This window comes from Gopherus flavomarginatus, chromosome 11, assembly GCF_025201925.1.
Source record: "Gopherus flavomarginatus isolate rGopFla2 chromosome 11, rGopFla2.mat.asm, whole genome shotgun sequence".
Classification (NCBI taxonomy): Eukaryota; Metazoa; Chordata; order Testudines; family Testudinidae; genus Gopherus; species Gopherus flavomarginatus.
In genome coordinates this window covers 20,744,508-20,769,337 of record NC_066627.1, presented here as the reverse complement: position 1 = coordinate 20,769,337, position 24,830 = coordinate 20,744,508, and the positions used below count along the sequence as shown (strand labels likewise).

Genomic DNA, 24,830 nt, shown 5'->3' with positions numbered 1-24,830 from the left:
CATCATGGCCTCATCAACACTGGTTAGGCATGCTGCTGAGTCTGTCGGCAGTCACCAGCCTGCAGCTGCTTCTTCAGCTGGATCTGCTGTCCCAGAATCACAGCAATGTGCTGCACCCAAACCTGGTGGTGCTGCATTTGACAGCCTGGCTGCTGTGTGGGTGAGTGGAGAGAATCAGCAATGTTCCCCTGGTGTCCAGCAAGTCTTGCTGAGCAGCAGGAAGCCTTCTACCCGAGCTACCTATGTGGCAAAGTGGAAGTGAATTGCTTGTTGGGCCTTGGATCGTCGCATCCCACTGCAGGACGTCCTGGACTATTTGCTGCACCTTAAGCTCCAGTGCTTGTCACTATCTTCAGTCAAGTTGCACCTGGTGGCCATTTTGACATTCCATCTTCCATTTCAAGGCAGGTCAGTCTTCACTCACCCTATTACGCCACGGTTTCTGAAGGGCCTGGAGTGCCTTTACCTGCATGTCCGGGATCCGGTACCCACTTAGGACCTAAATCTTGTGCTGTTACTGCTCGTGGGTCCCCCCTTCAAGCCCCTAGCTTCCTGCTCCCTCTTGCTTCTCTCCTGGATGGTCTCCTTCCTAGTTGCCATAACTTCAGCTATTCGAGTGTCCGAAATCAGAGCGCTAACATCTGAAACACCTTACATGGTCTTCTATAAGGACAAGGTTCAGCTGCATCTGCACCCAGCCTTTCTATGCAAGGTCATCTCCCAGTTCCATACTGGTCAAGATATATACTTGCTGGTCCTTTGTCCTAAGCCCCACACGATGGATGAGGAATGCAGGTTGCATGCCCTGGATGTCAGATGGGCTCTGGACTTCTACACAGACAGAATGAAGTCATTCCGTAAGTCAACGCAGTTGTTTGTGGCGATCGCAGACAGGATGAAAGGTTGCCCTGTCTCTGCCCAAAGAATATCTTTGTGGATCACAGCCTGTATCTGCTACTGCTACGAGCAAGCAAAGGTGCCCCTGCTACCGATAGTTACAGCTCACTCGACTAGGGCACAGGCATCTTTGGCAGCCTTCCTTACACAGGTGCTGATCCAAGAGATCTGTCAGGTCATGACCTGGTTGTCTGTCCACACATTCGCTTAACACTATGCGCTGACTCAGCAAGCTCGGGATGATGCCAGCTTTGGCAGAGCTATGCTACAAACTGCATGATGGTGAACTCTGAGCCGACCTCCACTGATTCTGCTTGCGAGTTGCCTAGAATGGAATCAACATGAGCAAGCACTCGAAGAAGAAAAAACAGTTACCTACCTTTCGTAACTGTTGTTCTTCGAGATGTGTTGCTCATGTTCCTTCCATTACTTGCCCTCCTGCCCCTCTGTCAGAGTTGTCAGCAAGAAGGAACTGAGAGGGTGCAGGGCTGGTGGCACCTGATATACCGTGGCATGAGTACGGCACTCCAGGGGGCACCACAGCCAGCCCTATGGATACAGCTAAGGCAAAAATCTCTGATGGCCGTGCATGTGAGTGTGCATATCTAGAATGGAATGGACATGAGCAATTCATCTCAAAGAACAAGAGTTGCTGAAGATAGGTAACCGTTTTTTCTTAGGTCAGGACCTCTTCTTCCAGAGTCTAATGAATGCTTCCTTTGTCACTTCACGTGCTATGAATCGATGGGTGGGGGGGTTGGGTGTCCTGGGTGTCAGTCTCTCCTTTTTATAGTTTCTTTACCCCTCTTGAAAAACATTTACAGTTGGGTACCAGAAGACAAACTGTCTATGTGGAAGGATGTTCCCTGCTGTTTTTTTCTCACTGATTTTAGCGTTCTTTGTTTTCTTTCCTGCTTGATGATTCCATTTACTGCTTAAATACAAATTAAGCAGAGCACACATTCCTTTGTTTGAGACAGACCTGTTTGCCAACCTCTGTTTGGAACAAGTGTTAAAAACACCATTTAGTGGAATCTTATAATTTCACAAACAATGTTGCAACACATATTTTATCAGGATGATACTGATCAGCAAATTATGAGTTTTCAAATGATTGTTACAATAGCGTGTGGGGTGTGAATACAGGGGTACATTCTGTTACAGTTCCAATATTCCAAATAGGCAAACGAGATGACCAGAGTAACTAGGACAGTTAGCCTGACATCAGTCCCAAGCAAAAAAATGAAAAAAATGTATACAAGATTCAATTGATAAATAATTCAAGGATGGAAATATAATTAATTACAGTCAACATGGCTTTATGGAAAATAGGTCCTGTTAAACATCTGATTTCATTCTTTGAGAAGATTACAACAGCTGCATAGATGTAATATATTTAGACTTTTGTACAGTATTTGACTTTTTATCACACAGCATTCTGATTAAAAATTACCTCTATACAATATCAATAAAGTACATGCTAAATGGATTATGAACTGGCTAAGTGACAAATCTCAGAAAGTAACAGTCAATGAGGAATCATCATTGAATAAGGGTGTTTCCAGTAGGCTTCCTCAGGGATCAGTTCTAGGCCCAATGAAATTCAATATTTTCACCAATATTTTGAAGTAAATATAAAATCACTGCTAATAAAATTTACAGATGAAACAAAGATTGGCAGAGTGATAAATAATAATGAGGACAGAGCAATCATACAGAATAATTGAGTTCTCTTTGTAAACTGGACCACTTCAAACAAAATATGTTTTAATGCAGCCAAGTGCAAAGTTACACATCCAGGAACAATGAACGCTGGCCATATCTTCCAGATGGGGGGACTGTGTCCTGGAAAGCAGTGACTCTGAAAAGGGTTTAGGGGTCACAGTGGACAAACAACTCACCATGAGCTTCTTGTGGAGAAAAGAGCCACAAAAATGATTCAAGGGCTGGAGAAAATGCTTTGCAGTGAGAGAGCTTTAAAGAGCTCCATTTGTTTAGCGTATCGAAAAGAAAAGTAAGTTTATTTGATTATAGAGTCTAAGTATGTTCATGGGGAGATAATACTAGGTACTATAGCTCTCTTTAATCTAGAGGATAACAGTATAACAAGAACCTGTGGCTGGAAGATGAAGCCACACAAAATAAACTTAGAAACAAGGCACACATTTTTAACAGTGAAGGTGATTGACCATTGGTAAAAACTACCAATGAATGTGGTGGATTCTCCATTTCTTGATGTCTTCAAATCCAGACCGAATGCCTTTCTGGCCCGCAGCTGGCCCATGCCAGCTGACTTGGACTCGCAGGTCTCAGGCTAAGGGGCTGTTTAATTGAAGTGTAGACATTCGGTTTGGGCTGAAGCCCAGACTCTAGGTCTCTGTGTAATGGAAGGCTTGCAGAGCTTGCACTGCAGACCATAGGTGCCGACTCCATGGGTGCTCCGGGGCTGGAGCACCCACAGGGAAAAATTAGTGGGTGCTGCAGCTCCCTGCCCCCCCCAGCTCACCTCTGCCACCGCCTCCTTCCCAGAGCGCATCCCGTGCCCGCTTTTTCCCCCTAGCTCCCAGCACTTGCACCGTGAAACAGCTGTTTTGCACGGCTGGGAGGGAGGGGGGACGGGGGAGGAGAGAGAATGCAATGCACTCGGGGAAGAGGCAGGGCCGGGGCGGGGATTTGGGGAAGGGGTCCAATAGGGGCAAGGAGAAGGTGGAGTTGGGGCAGGACCAGGGGCGGGGGGGGGCATGAGCATGCACCGGCGCTGGGGAAAGTTGGCCCCTATGCTGCAGACCAAGCCCAAATTGCAATTAAATGGCCCCTTAGCCTGAGTCAGCTGGCTCAGGTGAGCTGTGGGTGTCTAATTGCAGTGTGGACAGACCTTATGTGGCCTTGGAGCAAAACTGCAAAGACGAGCTAGCCAGAGACTCCAGCCAGTAGGAACAGATGCAACCAAAGCAGGGACCTTTTTCACCTTTGGACATTCCAGTCAAAACTGTAGAAAGTTCTGACTCTGCCCTGTGCTGATAAATTGTTTGCTTCAATCCTCCCCATCTCGCCTGAGTCTCTTCACCTCAGATTCACGCCACACCTGCCCTTCTTACACTCTTCTGCCCCATCCCCCTCACCTCCCTTCTCTTTCCATTTAGCTGATCCCCTCCTAAGGAACTCTCTCCACGAAAAAAATGTGGAAGTACTGTATTGTTGGTTGGCCACAGAAATGGCAGAATTGAAGGAGAAAACACCTCTAGTGGAGAAGGCCTGCAGAGTCATGGGACACTCCTCAGAGCTGTCAGCAGCAAGGGAGTAGGGGTGGGTCCTGGGAGGGAGTTAGGTGTGTGGGTTTGCGGAGAGGATTTACTGGTGTGGCAGGGTGGGACACTAAGAATCCCTCAGTGCCAACTGGCAAAGAATTCCCTGTTTGTAACAGGAATTCCTATCAGGCCTGAATGTGACACTTTATACCTCGGGGGAGAGCCCTGGTAACCCCCATATTCATCATTTGTTCATAAATCTAGTTCTTTTCTTTAAAGCAAAACTAGGCAAAATCACACAAAATGAGACAGAAAAATATAGCAAAGATGGATGCAACTTCTGCCTCTGGTGCTTTCTGCTGGGAAATTACAGGCCTAGCTCATGGTTTTATTAGCCACTCCAAGATCTGACAAACCTTCACCAGCATCAGGGAGTTTAAAGCATTGCGTTTAGCTGCCTTCCTGGTCCTGTGCTTACAGCAGTATTGCAAAGGGTGGCATCAGCTTGGTGCCTAAGCCTGTTGCTTTTTAGACAGCTGCCCAAAAGATAACGTCAGTACCCAGAAGAAATAAGGTGAGGGGACAAATGATACACAAGGGAGGGGATGAGAGCAGGAACCTCAGGCCCATGCCTAAGGTGGTGTTCAGGAGTTAATCTGTGGAGGGAGTGATGCCAATCTGATTCCCTCTCTATGGCCTGGTCAGAACGTCTTTCCAGATCAGGGCAACACAGACCCATTGGCATCATGGTGGATGCCGGGGTCCATCCCAGGAGACAATCTGTTAGGTGCAGCAGCAGCCATGATGATGAAGGTCACTCCCAGTCTGCTCGCCCCACTGGCTCTTAAGTGACCCCTGCATAAGCACTGTCTAGCTGGGGGGTGGCAGCCTCAGCCTATTGAAACTAACCAGGCAAAACACATTTGGGGGTTTCCAGCTATAACCATTTCCAGAATCCAGCCCACCCCAATGTCTAAGAGATTGTTGTTATGCCAACTGGAGACCTTGCCAGGAGCATGGCAGAGCCTTTATCACAGTCCTTTTCGCTTCAGCCAGATGGTACCAGTTTTTCCTCTCACTTTTAACAGCATTTCTATCTAACAGGCTCAGAAGGATGTTTATTGCCTTGTACAGTTTAGGGTACAAGTTTCCACATAGCAATGAGCTCATTGTATATCTTTACAGTACGTAATGTTTCTGCATGTTGGTGCCATCATTCGGTCAGATCACAGAAGTGCTCAAACTGGAAACCTTCTATGAAAGGCAGTGGCCGTGGTTTCACTCTTCTGAGCAGTTCCCCAGACTGGGCGTTAAGGACGGTGTGGTGCGGGAGCTGCCATCATTTGAGTTAGTCCTGCTCATGTACGTCCATTAGCGAGCCCATGGTATTATTCTGCAAGAAGGGGTGTCAAACCCAATAGCCTGGCTAAACTGAACTGGGGTAATTGCATTCTGCATCCCTTGCCCTTTCCATTGGCTACTGTATTATTTTTCACCTCCTGACTTCAGCTGTTCTGTGGTGCCATTAAATAGCTATTGCCTCTCCCCACAGCAGGAGTTGTAGCTGGCGTTGTTACTTCATATTCCTTCTTGGTTGTCTCCCATACTCCTTGCATCTGTGAACAGACACTTCAATACATTAACTCATGTTAAATTCTTATTGTTTCAGAATAGCTCTGACTTTTCTCCTGTTACTCTTCCTGGAAGCACCTGTCCTACAGTTCAAGTTAGGTGAATGCTCCCCTTCTCCAGCTCTCCTGTCTGGCAACTGCTGCGCATGTCTGTGCAATGTGTAAGGGCAGGTCTACACTGCTGCTTAAGTGGAAAAAGACCTGCCCCCTCCCCCCCGCAAGCGACACAAGTTACAGCGACCTAAGCACTGTCCGCACCGGTGCTCTCCCGTCGGCATAGAGCTTCTTCACCAGACACATGGCAGTGATGCAGCTGTGCCAGTGCAGTGCTTCTAGCATAGACCTGCCCAAAGGAACGAGTGAGAGATTTCTGGTGAATCCCTGGGCAGGAATATTTGATCAGTGTGTTGGCTGTCAAATGTCCTACGACTAAAAACAGGCATTCTAACTGTTCACCTTTCTAATCAGTTTTCTTTTGTTTTTTAGGTCCACCTGCTGAGCCACTGGAGCCCACCAGACCTTTACCAACTCTTCCTGTGCGCAGGATTCATTCCCCTTCGGAAAGGAAACACGAAAGACAGCCAAGACCCCCCAGGCCACCTTTAGGTGATAGGCCATCAACTCCAGGCATGAAACCCAACATCTGTGATGGCAACTTTAACACTGTGGCTCTGTTTAGAGGAGAAATGTTTGTTTTCAAGGTACTAAATCAGTCTTACCAATGATGTTTTCTAAGCTTTATATCCTGGAAAAGAATAATAAGTGTAAATAATTACACATTATCAGCTATTTTATGGTACCACTTTGCTCTGCTGAAAACAGTTCTATTATGTGTAACTGACATAATCAATGAGCATGAGAATTTTAAAAGGAAAGTTTTAGCAGATTTGAAAATACTTTACTAACGCTTGGCATGGTGCCTAAGGAGAAGGGCATAAATGAAAGAGTGTTCTTTGTGATGTTCATAATTTTGTTTTGCCTTCAGAATTACCTGCATCCTTGACAAAAAATAAACCAGGTTCTGTGTAATGTTTTTAAAGCAAAAATATCAGATAGCAGACTCTTCTAAACAGCCGTGCAGCCTGCAGTTGAGAAGCACCCTTCTTTCACTAATTCATTGTTCACTGGAATTCTTCCTACATAGCAGATGTAATCATAAAGCTATATGAACAAATCTGTATCTAGAATACATCAGCATTGTGATGACATCTTACTTTACTACTACTTAGCTCTTTTCATCAGTAGAACTGAAAGTACTTTACAAAGGAGGTCAGTTTCATTATACCTGTTTTATACATGGGGAAACAGGCATAGAGAAGCTCCATGACTTGCCCAAGGTCACCTAGCAGACCAGTGAAAGAACCAGGAGTACAACACAGATCTCCTGAGTCACAGTCCAGTACTGTATTGACTAGCCCACGTTGCCTCCCTGAGCACATTACCTAGCACTGCTCTGAGATGGCTGGAGGCACCGATAAAGCAGGGAAGGGGCCTTTCTAAAAAAAACTGCAATTTTTTGTCAAGAGTGGGTATATAACCTGCTGGTCTCTGAGGGTGTAAGCATATTCTGAGAACAGCGACCAGATCAGACCTGGCAGGGGAGACATGGGGGAGAATGCCTAGTTTGAGGATCCTGATGAGGCCTAGATGTGAGTCAGCCACCAAGAAGCTCAACAGTGTCAATACTTAAGTGGGGAAATGCATGTCCACTGATGCAAATTTAGGCACCATGGGGACTTTACTAGCAGGAATTCAGGGCTAGGCAGTGGTTTCAGGGATCTAAATTTTGGATATAGGTGCTTAATGTGGCAACTAGTAGCGTACTCTCCTTTGTGGATCTAGCTCTTAGAGTTGGGTTAGATCCTAAAGCTCAAATATTTGTTATGGAGGTGCCAGTCTCAGCGTCATTGTTAAGGTTGAGTTCCTTTTTATACTTAAAGAAGGGATTCAGCCTTTTTATTTATATGAAAAATATGGCAAGTCCTCTGGGAGAACAGAATGAATATTCTGAGAATTTACAAGTACTATACATCCATTAATTGTTAGTTATTATTAGTTAAAATGGAGAAGATGGGATTAATATGAGAATTGAAAGGTGGATAAGGAACTGGTTAAAGAGGAGACTACAATGGGTCATGCTGAAAGGTGAACTATCAGGCTGGAGGGAGGTCACTAATGGAGTTCATCAGGGATCAGTCTTGGGACCAATCTTATTTCACATTTTTAGTACTAACTGTGGCACAAATAGTGTGAGTGTGCTAATAAAATTTGTGGATGTCATGAAGTTGGAAAGTGTTGCCAGTATGGAAGAGGATCAGAATATCATACAAGAAGATCTGAAGGACCTTGAAAACTGGAGTAATAGAAATGGGATGGGTTTCAGAGTAGCAGCCGTGTTAGTCTGTATCCGCAAAAAGAACAGGAGTACTTATGGCACCTTAGAGACTAACACATTTATTTCAGCACAAGCTTTCGTGGGCTACAGCTCACTTCTTTGGATGCATAGAATGGAACATAGAATGTGCTCCATTCAATGCATCCAAAGAAATGAGCTGTAGCCCACAAAAGCTTATGCTGAAATAAATTTGTTAGTCTCTAAGGTGCCACAAGTACTCCTGTTCCTTTTGAGAAATGGGATGGTTTCAGACTGGTAGCCGTGTTAGTCTGTATCAGCAAAAACAACGAGGAGTACTTGTGGCACCTTAGCGACTAACAAATTTATTTGAGCATAAGCTTTCATGGGCTAAAACCCACTTCATCAAATGCATGGAATGGAAAATACAGTAGCAGGTATAAATATACAGCACATGAAAAGATGAGCGTTGCCTTACCAAGTGTGTGTGTGTGGGGGGTCAGTGCTAACGAGCCAATTCAATTAAGGTGGAAGTGGGCTATTCTCAACAGTTGACAAGAAGGGAGGAAAATCACTTTTGTAGTGCTAATGAGTTCAATTATCAGAGGGGTAGCCATGTTAGTCTGGATCTGTAAAAGCAGCAAAGACAACGAAGTGCATCCGACGAAGTGGGTATTCACCCACGAAAGCTCATGCTCCAACAGGACTCTTTGCTGCTTTTAATGAGTTCAATGTAATCAAGGTGGCTCATTTCAAACAGTTGACAAGAAGGTGTGAGTATCAGCAGGTGGGGAAATTAGTTTTTGTAAAAGCAGCAAAGAGTCCTGTGGCACCTTATAGACTAACAGACGTTTTGGAGCATGAGCTTTCGTGGGTGAATACCCACTTCGTCAGATGCATGTAGTGGAAATTTCCAGGGGCAGGTATATATATGCAGGCAAGCTAGAGATAATGAGGTAGTTCAATCAGGGAAGATGAGGCCCTGTTCTATCAGTTGAGGTGTGAAAACCAAGGGAGGAGAAACTGGTTCTGTAATTGGCAAGCCATTCACAGTCTTTGTTTAATCCTGAGCTGATGATGTCAAATTTGCAGATGAACTGAAGCTCAGCAGTTTCTCTTTGAAGTCTGGTCCTGAAGTTTTTTTGCTGCAGGATAGCCACCTTAAGGTCTGCTATAGTGTGGCCAGGGAGGCTGAAGTGTTCTCCTACAGGTTTTTGTATATTGCCATTCCTAATATCTGATTTGTGTCCATTTATCCTTTTCCGTAGCGACTGTCCAGTTTGGCCGATGTACATAGCAGAGGGGCATTGCTGGCATATGATGGCATATATTACATTGGTGGTGGTGCAGGTGAATGAACCGGTGATGGTGTGGCTGATCTGGTTAGGTCCTGTGATGGTGTCGCTGGTGTAGATATGTGGGCAGAGTTGGCATCGAGGTTTGTTGCATGGATTGGTTCCTGAGCTAGAGTTACTATGGTGCGGTGTGCAGTTACTGGTGAGAATATGTTTCAGGTTGGCAGGTTGCCTGTGGGCGAGGACTGGCCTGCCACCCAAGGCCTGTGAAAGTGTAGGATCATTGTCCAGGATGGGTTGTAGGTCCCTGATGATGCATTGGAGAGGTTTTAGCTGGGGACTGTATGTGATGGCCAGTGGAGTCCTGTTGGTTTCTTTCTTGGGTTTGTCTTGCAGTAGGAGGCTTCTGGGTACACGTCTGGCTCTGTTGATCTGTTTCCTTATTTCCTCATGTGGGTATTGTAGTTTTGAGAATGCTTGGTGGAGATTTTGTAGGTGTTGGTCTCTGTCTGAGGGGTTAGAGCAGATGCAGTTGTACCTCAGTGCTTGGCTGTAGACAATGGATCGTGTGATGTGCCCGGGATGGAAGCTGGAGGCATGAAGGTAGGCATAGCGGTCGGTACGTTTTCGGTACAGGGTGGTGTTAATGTGACCATCACTTATTTGCACCGTGGTGTCTAGGAAGTGGACCTCCCATGTAGATTGGTCCAGGCTGAGGTTCATGGTGAGGTGGAAGCTGTTGAAATCGTAGTGGAATTTTTCCAGAGACTCCTTCCCATGGGTCCAGATGATAAAGATGTCTTCAATGTAGCGTAGGTAGAGAAGGGGCATGAGTGGACGAGAGCTGAGGAAGCGTTGTTCCAGGTCGGACATAAAAATGTTGGCATATTGTGGGGCCATGCGGGTGCCCATAGCTGTGCCACTGATCTGGAGATATAAATTGTCATTAAATTTGAAATAGTTGTGTGTGAGGATAAAGGCACAGAGCTCAGCAGCCAGTTGTGCTGTAGCATCATCAGGGATACTGTTCCTGACAGCTTGTATTCCATCTGTGTGTGGGATGTTTGTGTAGAGAGCCTCTACATCCATGGTGGCTAGGATGGTGTTTTCTGGAAGGTCACCAATGCATTGTAGTTTCCTCAGGAAATCAGTGGTGTCACGGAGATAGCTGGGAGCGCTGGTGGCATAGGGTCTGAGTAGAGAGTCCACATATCCAGACAGTCCTTCAGTGAGAGTGCCAATGCCCAAGATGATGGGGCGTCCAGGATTTCCGGGTTTGTGGATCTTGGGTTGTAGATAGAATAACCCTGGTCGGGGCTCTAAGGGTATGTTGATTTGTTCCAGTGTTAGTGTAGGGAATGTCCTGAGTAGATGTTGCAGTTTCTTAGTGTATTCCTTAGTGGGATCTGAGGGAAGTGGCCTGTAGAATTTGGTGTTGGAGAGTTGTCTGGTAGCCTCCTTTTGGTAGTCAGACCTGTTCATGATCACAACAGCACCTCCTTTATCAGCCTCTTTGATGATAATGTCTGGGTGGTTTCTGAGGCTGTGGATGGCATTGCGTTCTGCACAACTTAGGTTATGAGGCAAGCGATGTTGTTTTTCCACAATTTCTGCCTGTGCACGTCGGTGGAAGCATTCAGTGTAGAGGTTTTTGTAGTGACACAGCCACTCCCAGTCTTTATTCAGGCCTGACACCAAATTAGGTCACTACAAAAACTAATTTTCCCCCTGCTGATACTCACACCTTCTTGTCAGCTGTTTGAAATGGGCCACCTTGATTACACTGAACTCATTAGCACTACAAAAGTGTTTTTTCCTCCCTTCTTGTCAATTTTTGAGAATAGCCCACTTCCACCCAATGAACCACCCAGATTAGGAGAACACATTTTCCACAAGACATTTGTAACCACCTGTAGTAACACGTCATAAAGTAACCTCAGCCATTGTGCAGGACGGTGGACTAAATGACCCCCTTCAGCACTGATGATCTTGATAAACTGTATGAGTGTTCATTGTAAATTCTGGAAAAATATGCGTTGGAGGCCCTGCAAGTACTGGTATCTTGTCTTCTGCCATGTATGTGGGATGGACGCGCGCGCGCACACACGCACGCACGCACACACGCACACACACACACACACACACACACACTGATTAAAGGATAGTAATGATTAGTACCAGTCCCTAACCTGTTATAATGCTAAGAGAAAGCATCTTCCTATAAACTTGGCCAAATCTGGTTGGAATGCAGTCATTGCTCAAGATCAGTGCAACTACACAGCGCTCAAGTTCGTTATTATGGCATCTGGGGCCATTTCATGAACTAATTAGTGGTTGAATGCAGGGTATAAAAGTTCAGACACCTCAAAAGCCCTTTTTCTCTTCCTAGGATCGTTGGTTTTGGCGTCTGCGCAACAACCGAGTGCAGGAGGGGTATCCCATGCAGATTGAACAATTCTGGAAAGGCCTCCCTGCAAAGATTGATGCTGCCTATGAGAGATCTGATGGGAAATTCATTTTCTTTAAAGGTAGAGTATGTTTCCAATGCAATTTTACATCACTGTTCTAATCCCTCTTTCTGTGGCGAGCTTTGACAAATGGGATTTCTGCTTGTCTGTTTAACATTGTATTGGTGGGAACTGTATCTCATATTGGAACCATTTGTGGAAATCCACAAAGAAAGGTAACTGAACTCCTCACAAACCCTCAATTCTAATTACTCAGAGCCAGACACTAAAAGGTATTTGGGTGCTTAAAGATGCAGCTAGGTATCTATTAGGATTTTCACACGCACTGTGGGCTAGATCCATAAAGACACTTGAGTGCCTAACTGCCCCTGTAGGCACCAGGTCCTCAAAGCCCCGCTCAGCTGCAGCCTAACCCTGTCGGTGTCTAATTCCTCAGAGGTGCCTAAGGCTCTGCTAGTGGGAATATGCAAAATTGCCTAAGTCCTGATGCTCCTGAGTTGTGTGGTGCCCTAGCTTATGCCTAAACCCTGGTGGGATTCTCAAAATAGGCATTCCCCTTGCTGCCTTTTGTACAGAGCCTGATCCAGTAGGCAGAGGTCCTATGGGGCTAGTGGAGAGGTGGGTGTGTTCAGTAGCCCCAAAAGCCCAGTGGCTACTGCATTCCCTTAGGAGGTGGGAAAGCCGGGTTTGTATCCCCACTCTACCTGAGTTGGAACAGGGATTTGAACCTACAGCATTTACGTGAAATGCTAGTGGGTCCATTGGGGGGCTTCTCTCAATCTCTTGTTGAAGCCTTCGTGCTTTGTATAAAGACTTATTGGTGTGGGGACTTGAAACCACTGTCATGTGACCCTCCCACATGTAGGTGAGTGCTCTGAGCGCGAGGCTATGGAGTCAGTCTCTCACTTTCCCAGTGAATATTTCATTAGTTACACAAACTGGAACAGCTTCAACAGGACTGCTTGAGAGAGACCCATGCAAGACACTCTGCGCTGAGGGTTAGAGCACCTTGCCTTAAATGTGGGGGCCCGAGGTTTGAATCAGGGAGAGCAGCAGTTTGGACCTGGGACTCCCACATTCTGGGAGTGTGCCCTAGTTATTGGCTGTAAGGCCGTGGGGTTGTCTGTCTCTACAGCTGCTAGGACACAGGCTACCTAAATGGCTGACCTGGCTTAAGTGCCTGATGGCTGAGAATCCTGACCAGAGAGAGGCACCTAGCTACCTTTGAGGGTATCATGGCTTCACAGGGTCTGGTCTATGCCCCAGCCTGTAGCCAGTCCCTTGGGAGTGACCCCTTTAGTGTGCTGGTCCACACAGTTCCATAGGCCAGGCCCGTGGCCTCCAAAACAGGGCCTTCGGGTGCCAGAAATCTCTGTGGCCTCCTGCAGTGAGTCCAGCCAAGCCAGACACTGTGGGAGGCTTGTTCTTACCCTTTGCAATGCCAGGCAGACTTTTCAAACAAGTTAACAATTGTTAGTGTCCTGGCCTACAGAATCTGAAAGTCATTAGGTTACCGCAGAGAAGCAAAGGTTAAGACAGAGTTCAGACTGGCCAACACTAGGGCCCTTGGGCCATGCTACCATAGGAACCAATTTTCCTTCCTCTCTCTGGGCTTTTCTACACTTAAAACACCACAGCAGCATAACTGCACAGCTGCAGCACTTCACTGTTGGCACTACTTACACCGAAGGGGGCGGTTCCTGTCAGCATAGACAATCCACCTCCCCAAGAGCCAATAGGTAGGAATTCTTCCTTCGACCTCAGCACTGTTCACACAGGGACTTAGGCTGGCTTAACTCTGCTGCTCAGAGGTGTGGATTTTTCACACCCCTGACCGACATGTTCCAGTGTAGACCAAAGGTCTGACTCTGTCCCTCCCTTTGTCTGTCAGTCCCAGGAGCGAGCCCCTGTGTCTGCATGAGCTCACAGAGCCTGACACCTTTCCCCACTGTTCTCCAGCTAGGGGGCCCTTGCTCTGCTTCCTGGCAGAGAGGTGAGTCACGGGCCCAGCTCCAGCCCTGTGTGAGGCCAGGTCTCTCCCTCAGCCCTGCCCTGCACATCCCCCGGGCGCCCCCGCCCCATGCATCCTCCGAGTGGCCCCCCACCCCAGCGCATCCCCCGGGTCATTTAAAATAGCCCGGGGCCACCACTCACCACCAGCAGCGCAGCAGAGCTAAGTGGCTTCCTGCCTGCTCGCTCCACATGGCTGCCAGCCCCTCCATGCAGCCCCTGGGCAGGGTGGGTCTGTGTCCTGCCCCACGCGCCCCTGCGGCAAATGGAAAGCTGCAGGGGCAGTGCCTGGGGGTAGTAGCACATGGAGACCCCCGGCCCGCCCTGCCTAGGAGCCCCCGGTAAGTGCTGCATCCTCCCACCCCCTTCCAGAGCCTGCACCCCTCCTTTGGCCCCCAAACTCCCGCCCAGAGTCTGCACCCCCTCCCTCTGCACCCCCCCACCCTCAAACTCCATCCCAGAGTCTGCACTCCCTCCTTCCGCACCCCCTCCCATCCCCAAGCTCCCTCTCAGAGCCTGCACCTCCACTCCCAGCCTGCACACAGCACCCAAACTCCATCCCAGAGCCTGCACCCCCTTCCCACAAACCCCATCCTGCCTCCAAACTGCCTCTCAGAGCCTGCACCCCCTCCCCCTGCACTCCTTCCTGCCCTCAAACTCCCTCCCAGAGCCTGCAGCCCTCCCTCCACACCCCCTCCCATCCCGAAGCATCCTCTCAGAGCCTGCACCCCCATCCCCAGCCTGGAGCCTGCACACAGCACCCAAAACTCCATCCCAGAGCCTGCACCTCCACCTCCTTCCCACACACCTCTCCTGCCCCCAAATTCCCTCCCAGAGCCTGCACCACAGCCCTCTGCACTCCCTCCCACTGCCTGCACCCAAACTCCCCCACAGCCTGCCCCTCTCACCCCCTCCTCCACCCCCACCCCTTGCCCAAGCCCAGACCCTACACCTAAACTCTATCCCAGAGCCTGCACCCCTCCCCCCACCCCCACCCAAACTCCCTCCCAGAGCCCAACCTCTTACCTGTCCTGCACCCCAATTCCCTGCCCCAGGCCAGGGCCTGCACCCCAGATCTCCTCCCCCAACCCAAACTTCCTCCCAGAGCCTTACACAGGTGGGGGGGGCAGCGTTTGAGGGGGCGGAGTTTGGGGGGCAGGTTCTGGGAACCACCAAAATCTCTACAGACTTGCCTCCCCTGCAGAGAGGTGGGGGGAAATCTCCTCCTCTTGGCTGTTGGTCACTAGATGTGAATGCCCTGCCTATGCCTTGGCAGGATCTTCCGTTCACATACATAGATTCTATTCAGTTTGTTAATGACCCAGGCAGCTATGAGGCAAACATTCGGGCCCTTCCCTATATGGTCAGTACACTGAAGTGCAAAGCCTAGAGGAAAACAGAGGTACACGCAGGAATCATAAAAATACCATCAAAATTCCCACATTGGTTACAGCTGGACAGGGCTTAGGCCTCACCCCTCTCCACAGCATGTCCCACCGCTCAGCACGCTGGCTTCTGTGAATCTCTTTCTTAGGCCACTAACTTCCCCATACAATGCCTGTGGTCCGGGGTGCCTAAGACCTAGTCCTCTTTGTGGATCTAACCCCATGGCGCTAACTCCCACGGAAGTCATGAAATCAACAGAATTGAGCAATTAAGCACTTTTTAAAATCCAACTAGGCACCTATCTGTATCTTTAGGCAACTACCTCCCTTTAAAAATCTGGCCTCACCCACTTCACGCCTGATCTCAGGGAAATGAGGGGAGGATTTGGCCCAGAGGTGACCATCTCTAGATGGAAAGTGATTGCTGAATGGAATTCATTGTAAAACCAAACATACAGCAGTGTCACCAGTACAGTAGACATGCTTCATCATGTTTTATGCCTGTGTAGTCTGGTGTGGATCTCGTCATAAAAGTGATTCTGGACGGCATGCAGGGACAGGGTGGGAGCCACATAATTGATGATTGTACAGCATCCGAGGAACATGAGATTGGCAAGTCCATCCAATCACATCTTGCTCACTGCAGTATTCCATTGTAAATGTAATTATGACACATTGTTACAAGCTCTTTTTAGCCTGATGATAGAGGAGAATGTCTTTGAATTCTTGAGGCAAACCTGACGATCCACTTATAAATTATTGGACTTAGAAAAAGCCTAGTGTTTCTCACTTGTCAAAAATTGTTCCCACAATGCCTTTTTCATTCAAAAGTCAAAAACATATTTTTTCTATAAAACTCATGTTTCATCAACCGGGCCTTAGTGAGAATTTTAACGTATGGACCCCTCTTGTGAATAATGGCTTAAAGCTTTTAAAGTTAATCAGATTCATATTCATTACTGTTTTGAGTTCCAGCAGGTGCCCTGCAGAGATTACAGTGACTCTAAGAAACCTTAAATCTACTTCAGATTCTACCTAATCTAAGTCTTCATTTAAAAAAAAAAATTACCAGCAATTTTTCTCATGAAGAATCTCTGCAATGTAAACCAATGACTAGGATTGTTTGTCAATACAGTTGGTCAAACTGTTCATAGTGAATCATTTATCCAACCCATTTATTCCCACAAATATTCTGTGAACAAAACAGAATTTTTAGGACTCCTATTTGTAAATGTTTGTCAAATCGTGTGTCTTTATTAATCACAGTTTATGGACTGTCCATAAATTGAGCCACTACACTTATTTGTTATCCCTATATATTACATATGATTGGTCACCCGAATCACATGGTACTGTTTCTGTTGCCTAACTGGATGACTGAGGCTTTATAAAGGAGAGCTTATAAAGAAATCTTTGTTCTCAACAGGACAGGAAAGGGAGGGAGCAGGAGATAAATAGACCTAAGGAATTCTAGGACATTTAATTTTTTCCTGTCCCATTCTGCACAACCAAGAGCATTATATTTGGCTCCTTATGTAGACTCCAGATGTAAAAATAATTGGCTTCCTTCCTAACTGGGGGAACAAGAAATCTTGCAGCCTTTTCTATAGCACTCATTGCTGTTGTATCTGAGCCTGACAAATATTAATGTGTTATCTTTGCAGCAACCCTATTTTATAGGGAGGGCTTCACAGGCCAGGAACTGAGGCACTGGGAGATTATGGCCAAAATTTTCAAGAGTCTCCAGTAATTTCAGATGCTCCAGTTAGATAATGAGTGAGCAAGCAAGAGAATGATCCTACAGCCTGATGGTTAGAGCACTCCCCGAGAAGTGGGAGACTCACGCTCCAGCCCCGCTGCTTTAAATCTTTATTTAATCCAAAGTGGAAGCTTCAAGAAGAGAGACTGAGGATACTGCACATCAGAATATCTCACAGCCCAGTGGTTAGGGCCTGCATCTCAGAAGTAACAGCCCCCTGTTCAAATCCCTTCTCCCCCTTAGATAGAGGGGAAACTTGAATTGAGAGTCTCCCACCTCCTGGGGGAGTTCCCTACCCACTGGCTAAAAGTTACCAGAGAGCTCCTTTCCCACCCTCTGCTCTGAGGCTGAGGTGAGTTAGGTGGAGGAACATCTATCTTCCCCCACTTTGTGCATCACACTGGCGCTTACGCATCTGGGTGCCTAGAGGGAGCCAGCAGTGTGCATATCCAGAGCCAGGAACATAGGTGCCTAGGAGACCTTTACAATAGAAATGTAGATGCTGAGTGATTTTAGGTGCCTGCTGACTTCGGTAGCGGCAGCTGAGTGGGGATTTTATGAATACCACTGGAGCCTAAATTTGGGATTGTAGGGATCTAATGTGGCAGTTAGGTGCCAAAGTCCCTTTGTGAATCTAGCCCTCGCCCTAGCTGACTGACCCCGCCGCACATGCGGGGAGGCAGGGCAGGACTTTTTTATGCCATTTTCCCACCCTACCTCACAGGGGTGTTTCGAATATAAATTCTTTCATGTTTGTTAGAACTGACGCAGAAACAAAGTGACATTCCTAAGGCCATGAAATCTGGCAAAGCTACAGTTCAAATTCAGGGCCTGCCACCTTCCAGCCCTGAGCTCATCCCTTTCTGCCAGAGGGGCTGAGCCTTCACAACTCCCATTAACTGCAGCTGTACCTTTGGTGGCTAAACACTCCTTTCCCCATCCAGCCCCTTCAAAATTTCTCTGCCTCCAAGTCATGAAGGTGGGTTTCCTGTAGGAAGATAATATCTGCTTTCAGTGTTTCTAGATGAGTGATTATTCTTTTCTTTTTATCGGGTGAGTCATCGCTTTGATGTTCCTGAAAACACAATTTATAATATTAGGTATAACGAGTGCTTACATAAAACATTTCTTTATTAGGTACCTAAGTAGTGTCATTTCTTGGGGCACAGTTAATTACAGATCTAGGAAAGGTGTGTCTGGGTTCCCCTTCACCACTCCGGAGATGTGAACGGGGCGGGGGAAACAGAGAGAGATAGGCAGACCAGGAAAGGTAAAAGATAATGCGGGTGTGACAGGGTGCTGGGCAGGAACTTCTGAGCCAGAACCTCTGTTCTGCCAGCTCCAATTAAGGGAGGTAAACTGGAGCTGGCTAGAGAAACCTGCACCAGACTGGCAAATGGGAAACAGCTGCTACCTTAATTAGCCAGGAGCAACATACAGGCCTAGAGGAAGGAAGCCAGAGGAGAGCGAGAGAGTGGAAGGAAAGCAGCAGCTCTTCCCTCCTGGGTGCAGAGAGTTCCCTACTCACTGGCTAAAAGTTACCAGGGAGCTCCTTTCCCACCCTCTGCTCTGAGGCTGAGGTGAGTTAGGTGGAGGAACATCTATCTTCTCCCACTTTGTGAGAGCGGAGGAAGTGAGTGTTATGGAGCGCTATGGCTGGCCCACAAGCAAAAAAAAAAAGGAAAAGGATGGCCCAAATGCCGCCCCTGCAAATGTGCGCCCCAAGCACCTGCTTGCTTTGCTGGTGCCTACAGCCAGCCCTATTTACAATTATTGCCCAGGGCTTTGCATTTGGAGGGGGTTTTGGTGCAAGGGGTGGTGAGCTCTTCTTAATATCTTGAGTTCTGATCAGGGGTGAGACAAAGGCCCTGGCAGCATGGTGGATAAAAATACCCCAGTCCTCCCTTTTTCCAGCCCCACAATTCTCAGACTATTTCTCCTGGCACTTCCCTCTCACGATCAATACCCTTCTCCGGCAGTGTTTTAATAGGTCTTTCCTGTGGCTGTGCAGTTCTGTTCCTAGTACTCACTGTGTCAGCTAGCAAGGAGAGTCTGTTCTCAGCTTTCTCTAGTCTTGCTGCCAAGTCTTGCAAGTCAGTGTACTAGTAAGATTTATGATCTCAGGTTATAGCTTCACATAATCTATCCACTTGAGACTTGTTTTAGCCAGTCCATAAATTCATCTAGTCTCAGAGGGGCACATCTCCCTGGTCAGCCATCCTGTGCAACGGCTTCTGCTTTTTAGGATTGTGTAGAAAGTCTGGAGACGGCACAGCAGCCCTAAGGGCATTAAATTAGAAGAAAAGTGTGGTAGAATAATCTCTAATACAAATTCGCTGGAAAAAACGCAATTCCGTGGCTGCTGGTTATGACCGTCAGAAGGTGGGGAAAGGAGCTATAAAGCTGTGCAGCCCCAGCCCTCTAGTGGCTCCTGGAAGTCTGACCATATTGTGTTATACTGTATCATTCGTTTAGCCCTCTTTTCAAAATCATTTACGGGGGAAGAGTCTCAGGCGACAGGAAAGCTAAAGCAGGCGGGGGAATGGAATTCACTTCTTGTTCTCACCACAGCAGTTTGCCACTTGCCTCAGTACTTGCTTGTGAGGTGGCTGATGCTAGTCTTGGGGGTTCACTTGAGGAATGGCCTCTGACTTTTGCATGTGACCCAACATGTCTTTTAGGATGCAGCCACCTTCTTCCATATGCTGGCTCTATGATTACCTCTCTTCCATGATGTGTGCAGCAATGTGCCACCAGTAGGGAGAGTTGGGAACTACAGGACACCCTCGCTATAATGGCCTTCAGAATGAGAATATAATGAACCTGGTCTCTGGATCCCACCTCCAGCCCTGGGGCTGCAGTGAGGGCTGACAGATCCTCCAGCCCTGGGTCTGCGGTGGAGGCTCAGAGCTGCTCCAGCCCCTAGCTTGGATCCCAGGGGGGTTGTTAGAGGAAGAGTGCACTGTACTTAGGGCAGGGGCCAGATAGCTGTCTGGGAGTGAATGTAGGAATGAGTAAGACAAAACACACAGAACCCCTTCACGGGAAGCAGGCAGGGTTGAATACTATTCAGCACCTGCTCCTTTAGTTGAGTGTTATCAGTTTTCAGAAAGTAATAGATGAAATGACTCATTTGTGGTGGTACTGAGCATGGTATTTAGCATATTTGCTGACTGCTGCTGAGAATGAGAATATGCTGCATGCTGTGATCCCAAATAGCGCATCACATCTTAATGGAGAAGTGAGCCCACCTTCTCGTCCATTCACACCCGTCCAACACCCTGCTGGTGACTCTTGGTACATAATGCGTCTCAGGAATATGCTGTTGTGTCTGTAGGCTCTCTAGTGAGGTCAGTCGTTCAGCATTCTCCTGGTCATTTACTTGGCGTGAATCACTTTTGTCTCCTTTTGCTTTTCATCCCTCTCTCCCCTCTCCCTCCGCTCCCCTTGGTTTCTCTCCGCTGGAAACAAGGAGACTAGCACCATGTGACTAGCCAGCTCTCTGCAGCCCACCAACAAATGTTCTTGGGCCTCCACAGGTCCACAGACCACAGTTTGGGGACGCTGTTGTAATCAGCCTGGCAAGTGATTTTTCTTAAGCACTCCCGTTGTGTGCCTAACCAGATGTTCACTTACAGGCCCTGAGAACATTTCAGATTCAGGCAGTTGGCTGGATCTCAGTAAATTCATTGTTTGTTTCCCCCCCTCATTCCTAGGAGATAAATACTGGGTTTTCAAGGAAGTGACAGCAGAGCCAGGGTACCCGCACGGCCTGGTGGAGCTGGGAAGCTGTCTTCCCCGGGAAGGCATCGACACAGCTTTGCGATGGGAGCCAGTAGGCAAAACCTATTTCTTCAAAGGAGACAAGTACTGGCGCTATAATGAGGACAAGAGAGCGACTGACCCAGGATACCCAAAGCCCATCACTGTGTGGAGGGGAATCCCACAGGCCCCACAAGGAGCTTTCATCAGCAAAGAAGGCTGTACGTAGAACCCATGATTGCAAGTGTTTGTCAGACTAATATCAGGTCCTTGTTTCAGATGCTTTTACTATGCTGGAATTCAGGCCCCAGCGCTCACAATGCTGCTCTGCCATCAGTGGCCACAGAGTTTACTAAGGGCTGGATTCACAAAGAAACTTAGGCAGGGCCATGCTGAGCATCACTACACCTAACATCTATGTGCCTAGAAAACCATTGGGATTCAAGAAGGATGCGTTAGGTGCCTGAGCCCCTGTGCACTGAGTGGAGAGAGAGGGACACCTCAGAATGGGATTCATAACTGCCAGCTTGCGAGGCAGCTACTCACCTAAACTAGCCACTGGGAGGTGCCAAGTCCAGATGGGTGCTAAGCTCTGCCCCCTCAGAGATAGGTGTCTCAGTCCAGGCTCCAGGGAGGGGCCTCCCTCTGCTCAGGGGTCTCAGCTGCAAACTCTCTTTTAGGGCATGTTGCCCATGCTGTTTTAGCAGGCGGGCAGAGGGAGGAGGCAAGCCACGGGTTACGGTGCTCATGTAGGGTGCAGGAGACCCGTAGTGCAAGTGCCCCCTCTGCCTGAGGGGGAAAGGGGATTGGAACAGAAATCTCCCATCCCTCAGATGGGGGCTGGGCTCTGGGGTATTCTGAAGTGGGGACACCCTCAGTCTCTCTTGTTGAAGCTCTTCCTCTAATGAAAGAATGATTGGGCCCAGGCATGAGGAGGACTGTAGTCTGGTAGGGAGAGCACTTACGGAGAGGGGGAATAGGCAGGATCCCGGCCCCCTGCTCTAATGACATTTTTAAATTATGTATTCCCAGTGGAACAGCTTCAACAGGCAAGATGGAGGGCGCCTCCCTCAGGCTAGGCCATTGGCCTGAAAGGGGGCAGATCTCTGCTCAAACCCCTTCTCCCCTGCAGGGTGGAATGGAGAGCTTCACATCCCAACTGAGCACCCAAATCAGTTACAAGGGACCCCTCTCCTATGGGGGTCTTGTGTAAGTTTGCCTGGAGGGACCTGATTTAGTAGGTGAGCTCTGGGCCTTGGTATTAGATTGGGCCCCACAGACAAGTTAGGCGGAGAAACTCCTTTCTTCCCCCGCTTGGTGGAGTGCTCTGGGATGTAGGCAACCTGCTGACTGCAGTGTTTAGACTCAGAGGCAGAAATATAAGCACCTAAGGAACTTTTACTGCAAAAATGTAGGTGCTGAGTGAGTTTAGGCACCTACAAGGTTTGGCTACAGCTGAGCAAGAGTTTTGTGAATCCGAATGGGGCCTGATTCTGGGATTTAGGCACCTCACATGGCAGATAGGCACCTAGGTCCTTTTGTGAATCTAGCCCCAGTAACCTGTGACCCACTTCCCTGCCCCATTCAAACAAACACACACCCTCTTTTCCATGACTAAGTCTCGTTATTGTATTATAAGCTCCTTGGAGCAGGGACTCTCCCTTGGTGTTTGCCCAGTGCCCAGCCCCATGGGCCCCTGCTTGGGGGCTACGAGCAATATTTAATTTCCATCCCTGGCTGCATCTATCTGACTGTTTCTCTCCCCCAGTTGATTTTCTCCTTCATCCTCCAACTCTTCTCCAGCCAACTGGGAAAGAGAAGCAGCTGGCTGGAGTGGAGTCTGTCCTCTGCAGAGGACACAGGCACCCTGATGCAGTGGATTTCTCTCAAGATGTTAGGAAAGCTCCCCGAGCCCCTACAGAGCAGTGGAGTAGAAGCCAGCTAGGCAGGAGCCTGGAAGAGGGGGGAGATGGAATCTTCCCTGTGACTTTGCCCACAGGGAGAGAAAGACTAAGAAACAGGGGTGTGGGAAGCATCTGAGGAGCGAAGGCTACTGCAGTCAAGGAGCAGCTGAAGGCACCAGCCTTTCAGCAACAGGAGGGAAGCTTTTGAAGCCACTGTCCACCTGGTTAATAACCAAGGCCCAATCTTCCAACAGGTGTGCTCTAAAAAGCTGCTTCTATCCAGGGTCTTCTCCCTCACTGCCCCCTCAGAGCCGTATGTATGAAACAAAATATTCTAAAAATATCAACAAACCAATATCCAAATCAGGGCAGCTGCTGGGCCCTGCCGAATACTGGAACATTTTTGTAACATAGAGGAAGTCCCTGAGTGCGTCAGGGCAGACGTATTGGTGCTTTAGTTGACCATAATTTGCCCCTGAATGCTTGGATTAGAATTCCAAATAAACAGCAAATCAGCTGCTTGGCTTTTCCCATAAAAATTTGCTCTACATTCCTCCAAAATCAAGCAAGTGCCTTCTGATTTCCAAATTTGCCATGGGAGGTTCCTTATGTATGGTTTTCTTGCCCCCACAGCCTCCTACCCTTAGGCAGAGAAATAATGACTGTAAGCGAAATGCCTTTCAGTACCTCTTCGCGCCCATTCGGTTTCAAGTCTTTGAATGTTATGGTATGAAGTGATCTCTCTTTTGTCCCCTAGTTTATACCTACTTCTATAAAGGGAAGGAGTATTGGAAGTTCGATAACCAGAGGCTGAGTGTGGAGCCAGGCTACCCTAGGTCAATCCTCAAAGACTGGATGGGCTGCAACCAAAAGGAAGTTGAACAAAGCAAAGAGAGACGCTTCCCTCACGATGATGTGGATATTATGGTGACAATCAATGATGTGCCTAGCACTGTAAATGCAATTGCAGTAGTTATCCCTTGCATCTTATCTCTGTGTATCCTTGTCTTGGTATATACCATCTTCCAGTTTAAAAACAAAGAAGTGCAGCAAAACGTTACCTATTACAAACGACCTGTCCAGGAATGGGTATGACACATTCACTTGCACATTTCAGCTCAGAGCTGCTCAAATGAGTTCCGAAGTCCATCAAACAAAACTGTTCAAGTGACTTATTATGAGTCGTGGGAGTTCTGGGACTGAAAGAAGCAGGAAATACAGAGGTGGCCTTGCAGAGTGGAGCCTCTTTCCTTCTTACTGCCTCAGTCATGTGTCTGTCTTGCTGTGCCATTCTCCACAGGTCCCCTTGTGTGTGTCAGAGACTGCAAGAGGAATTTCCTTGAAATGTTTTTCAGCTGACTTGGGAAACCTTCTTCAGTGCCCTGCCCCAGTGGTCTCTGTTAAACCCAGCATTCTCCAGTGTAGCTAACCACCTCTAAATGGACCAGGTTTTTTACAGTTGTCTCATAAATGAATTAAGATAATTCAATCTATGAAACAGGAGCAATTCAGTATCTTAAGGAGAAGACATGCTGATGCTGAATCATTCTAAAAAAATCTTCTTAGTTTATTACAAGAACCAGGGAATTACCTGGATGCAATTTTCCAATACCTGCTGGTCAGATGTTTTGTACATTCATAATAATTGATGCCATCACTCAGCACAGTTCACAAGGAGGAGGTAATTCTGTGTAGGCCAGGAGTTCAAGGAACTCTTAACCAGATATAGTAATAGCAACTCCTCGGTTGAGTTAGTCCACAAGACAAAGACCAAAACACTCCCTACTGTTAACACAGCCCTAAATGCTTTTGTTTTAGGAACCTCTCATGTAACGAATATTTAAATGTCATATTACCACTATTTGAAATTCCCATCAGTCACAAACAATAAATTGTTACCAAAACAATGAACAATTTATATAAGAACTCTGCTGTATTTTATCTGAAAATTCTGGGAAGTGTTGTTATAGTGGCATGTGTAATCAGATTCTGAAATTTGCGGCTCATGTTTCAAGAGAATGAAAATGCTTGTTTGGAGGGAAATCTTCATTACAGTTAGGCAAAATGGCCTGGCTAAAGTAAGAACTATGCCTGTGCCTAAAACATGAAAGCATTACA

At 47.5% G+C, this 24,830-nt stretch overlaps 1 protein-coding gene across 3 annotated transcripts in view; it reads left to right on the top strand.

Annotated features, from left to right (window-relative positions):
* MMP24 (matrix metallopeptidase 24) overlaps window positions 1-24,830 on the top strand; it is a 352,153-nt gene that overhangs the window by 163,978 nt on the left and 163,345 nt on the right. For 2 of the 3 annotated variants that reach the window (XM_050918604.1, XM_050918607.1), the window contains 4 exons: window positions 6,263-6,477; window positions 11,814-11,952; window positions 20,763-21,029; window positions 23,470-24,534. The exons of the other annotated variant lie outside the window; for it this stretch is intronic. In XM_050918604.1, coding sequence (XP_050774561.1) covers window positions 6,263-6,477; window positions 11,814-11,952; window positions 20,763-21,029; window positions 23,470-23,807 — 959 coding nt within the window. In that variant the 3' untranslated portion in view covers window positions 23,808-24,534. Of the gene's footprint in view, window positions 1-6,262; window positions 6,478-11,813; window positions 11,953-20,762; window positions 21,030-23,469; window positions 24,535-24,830 lie in introns of those variants that run through there. 3 annotated transcript variants of the gene reach the window in all.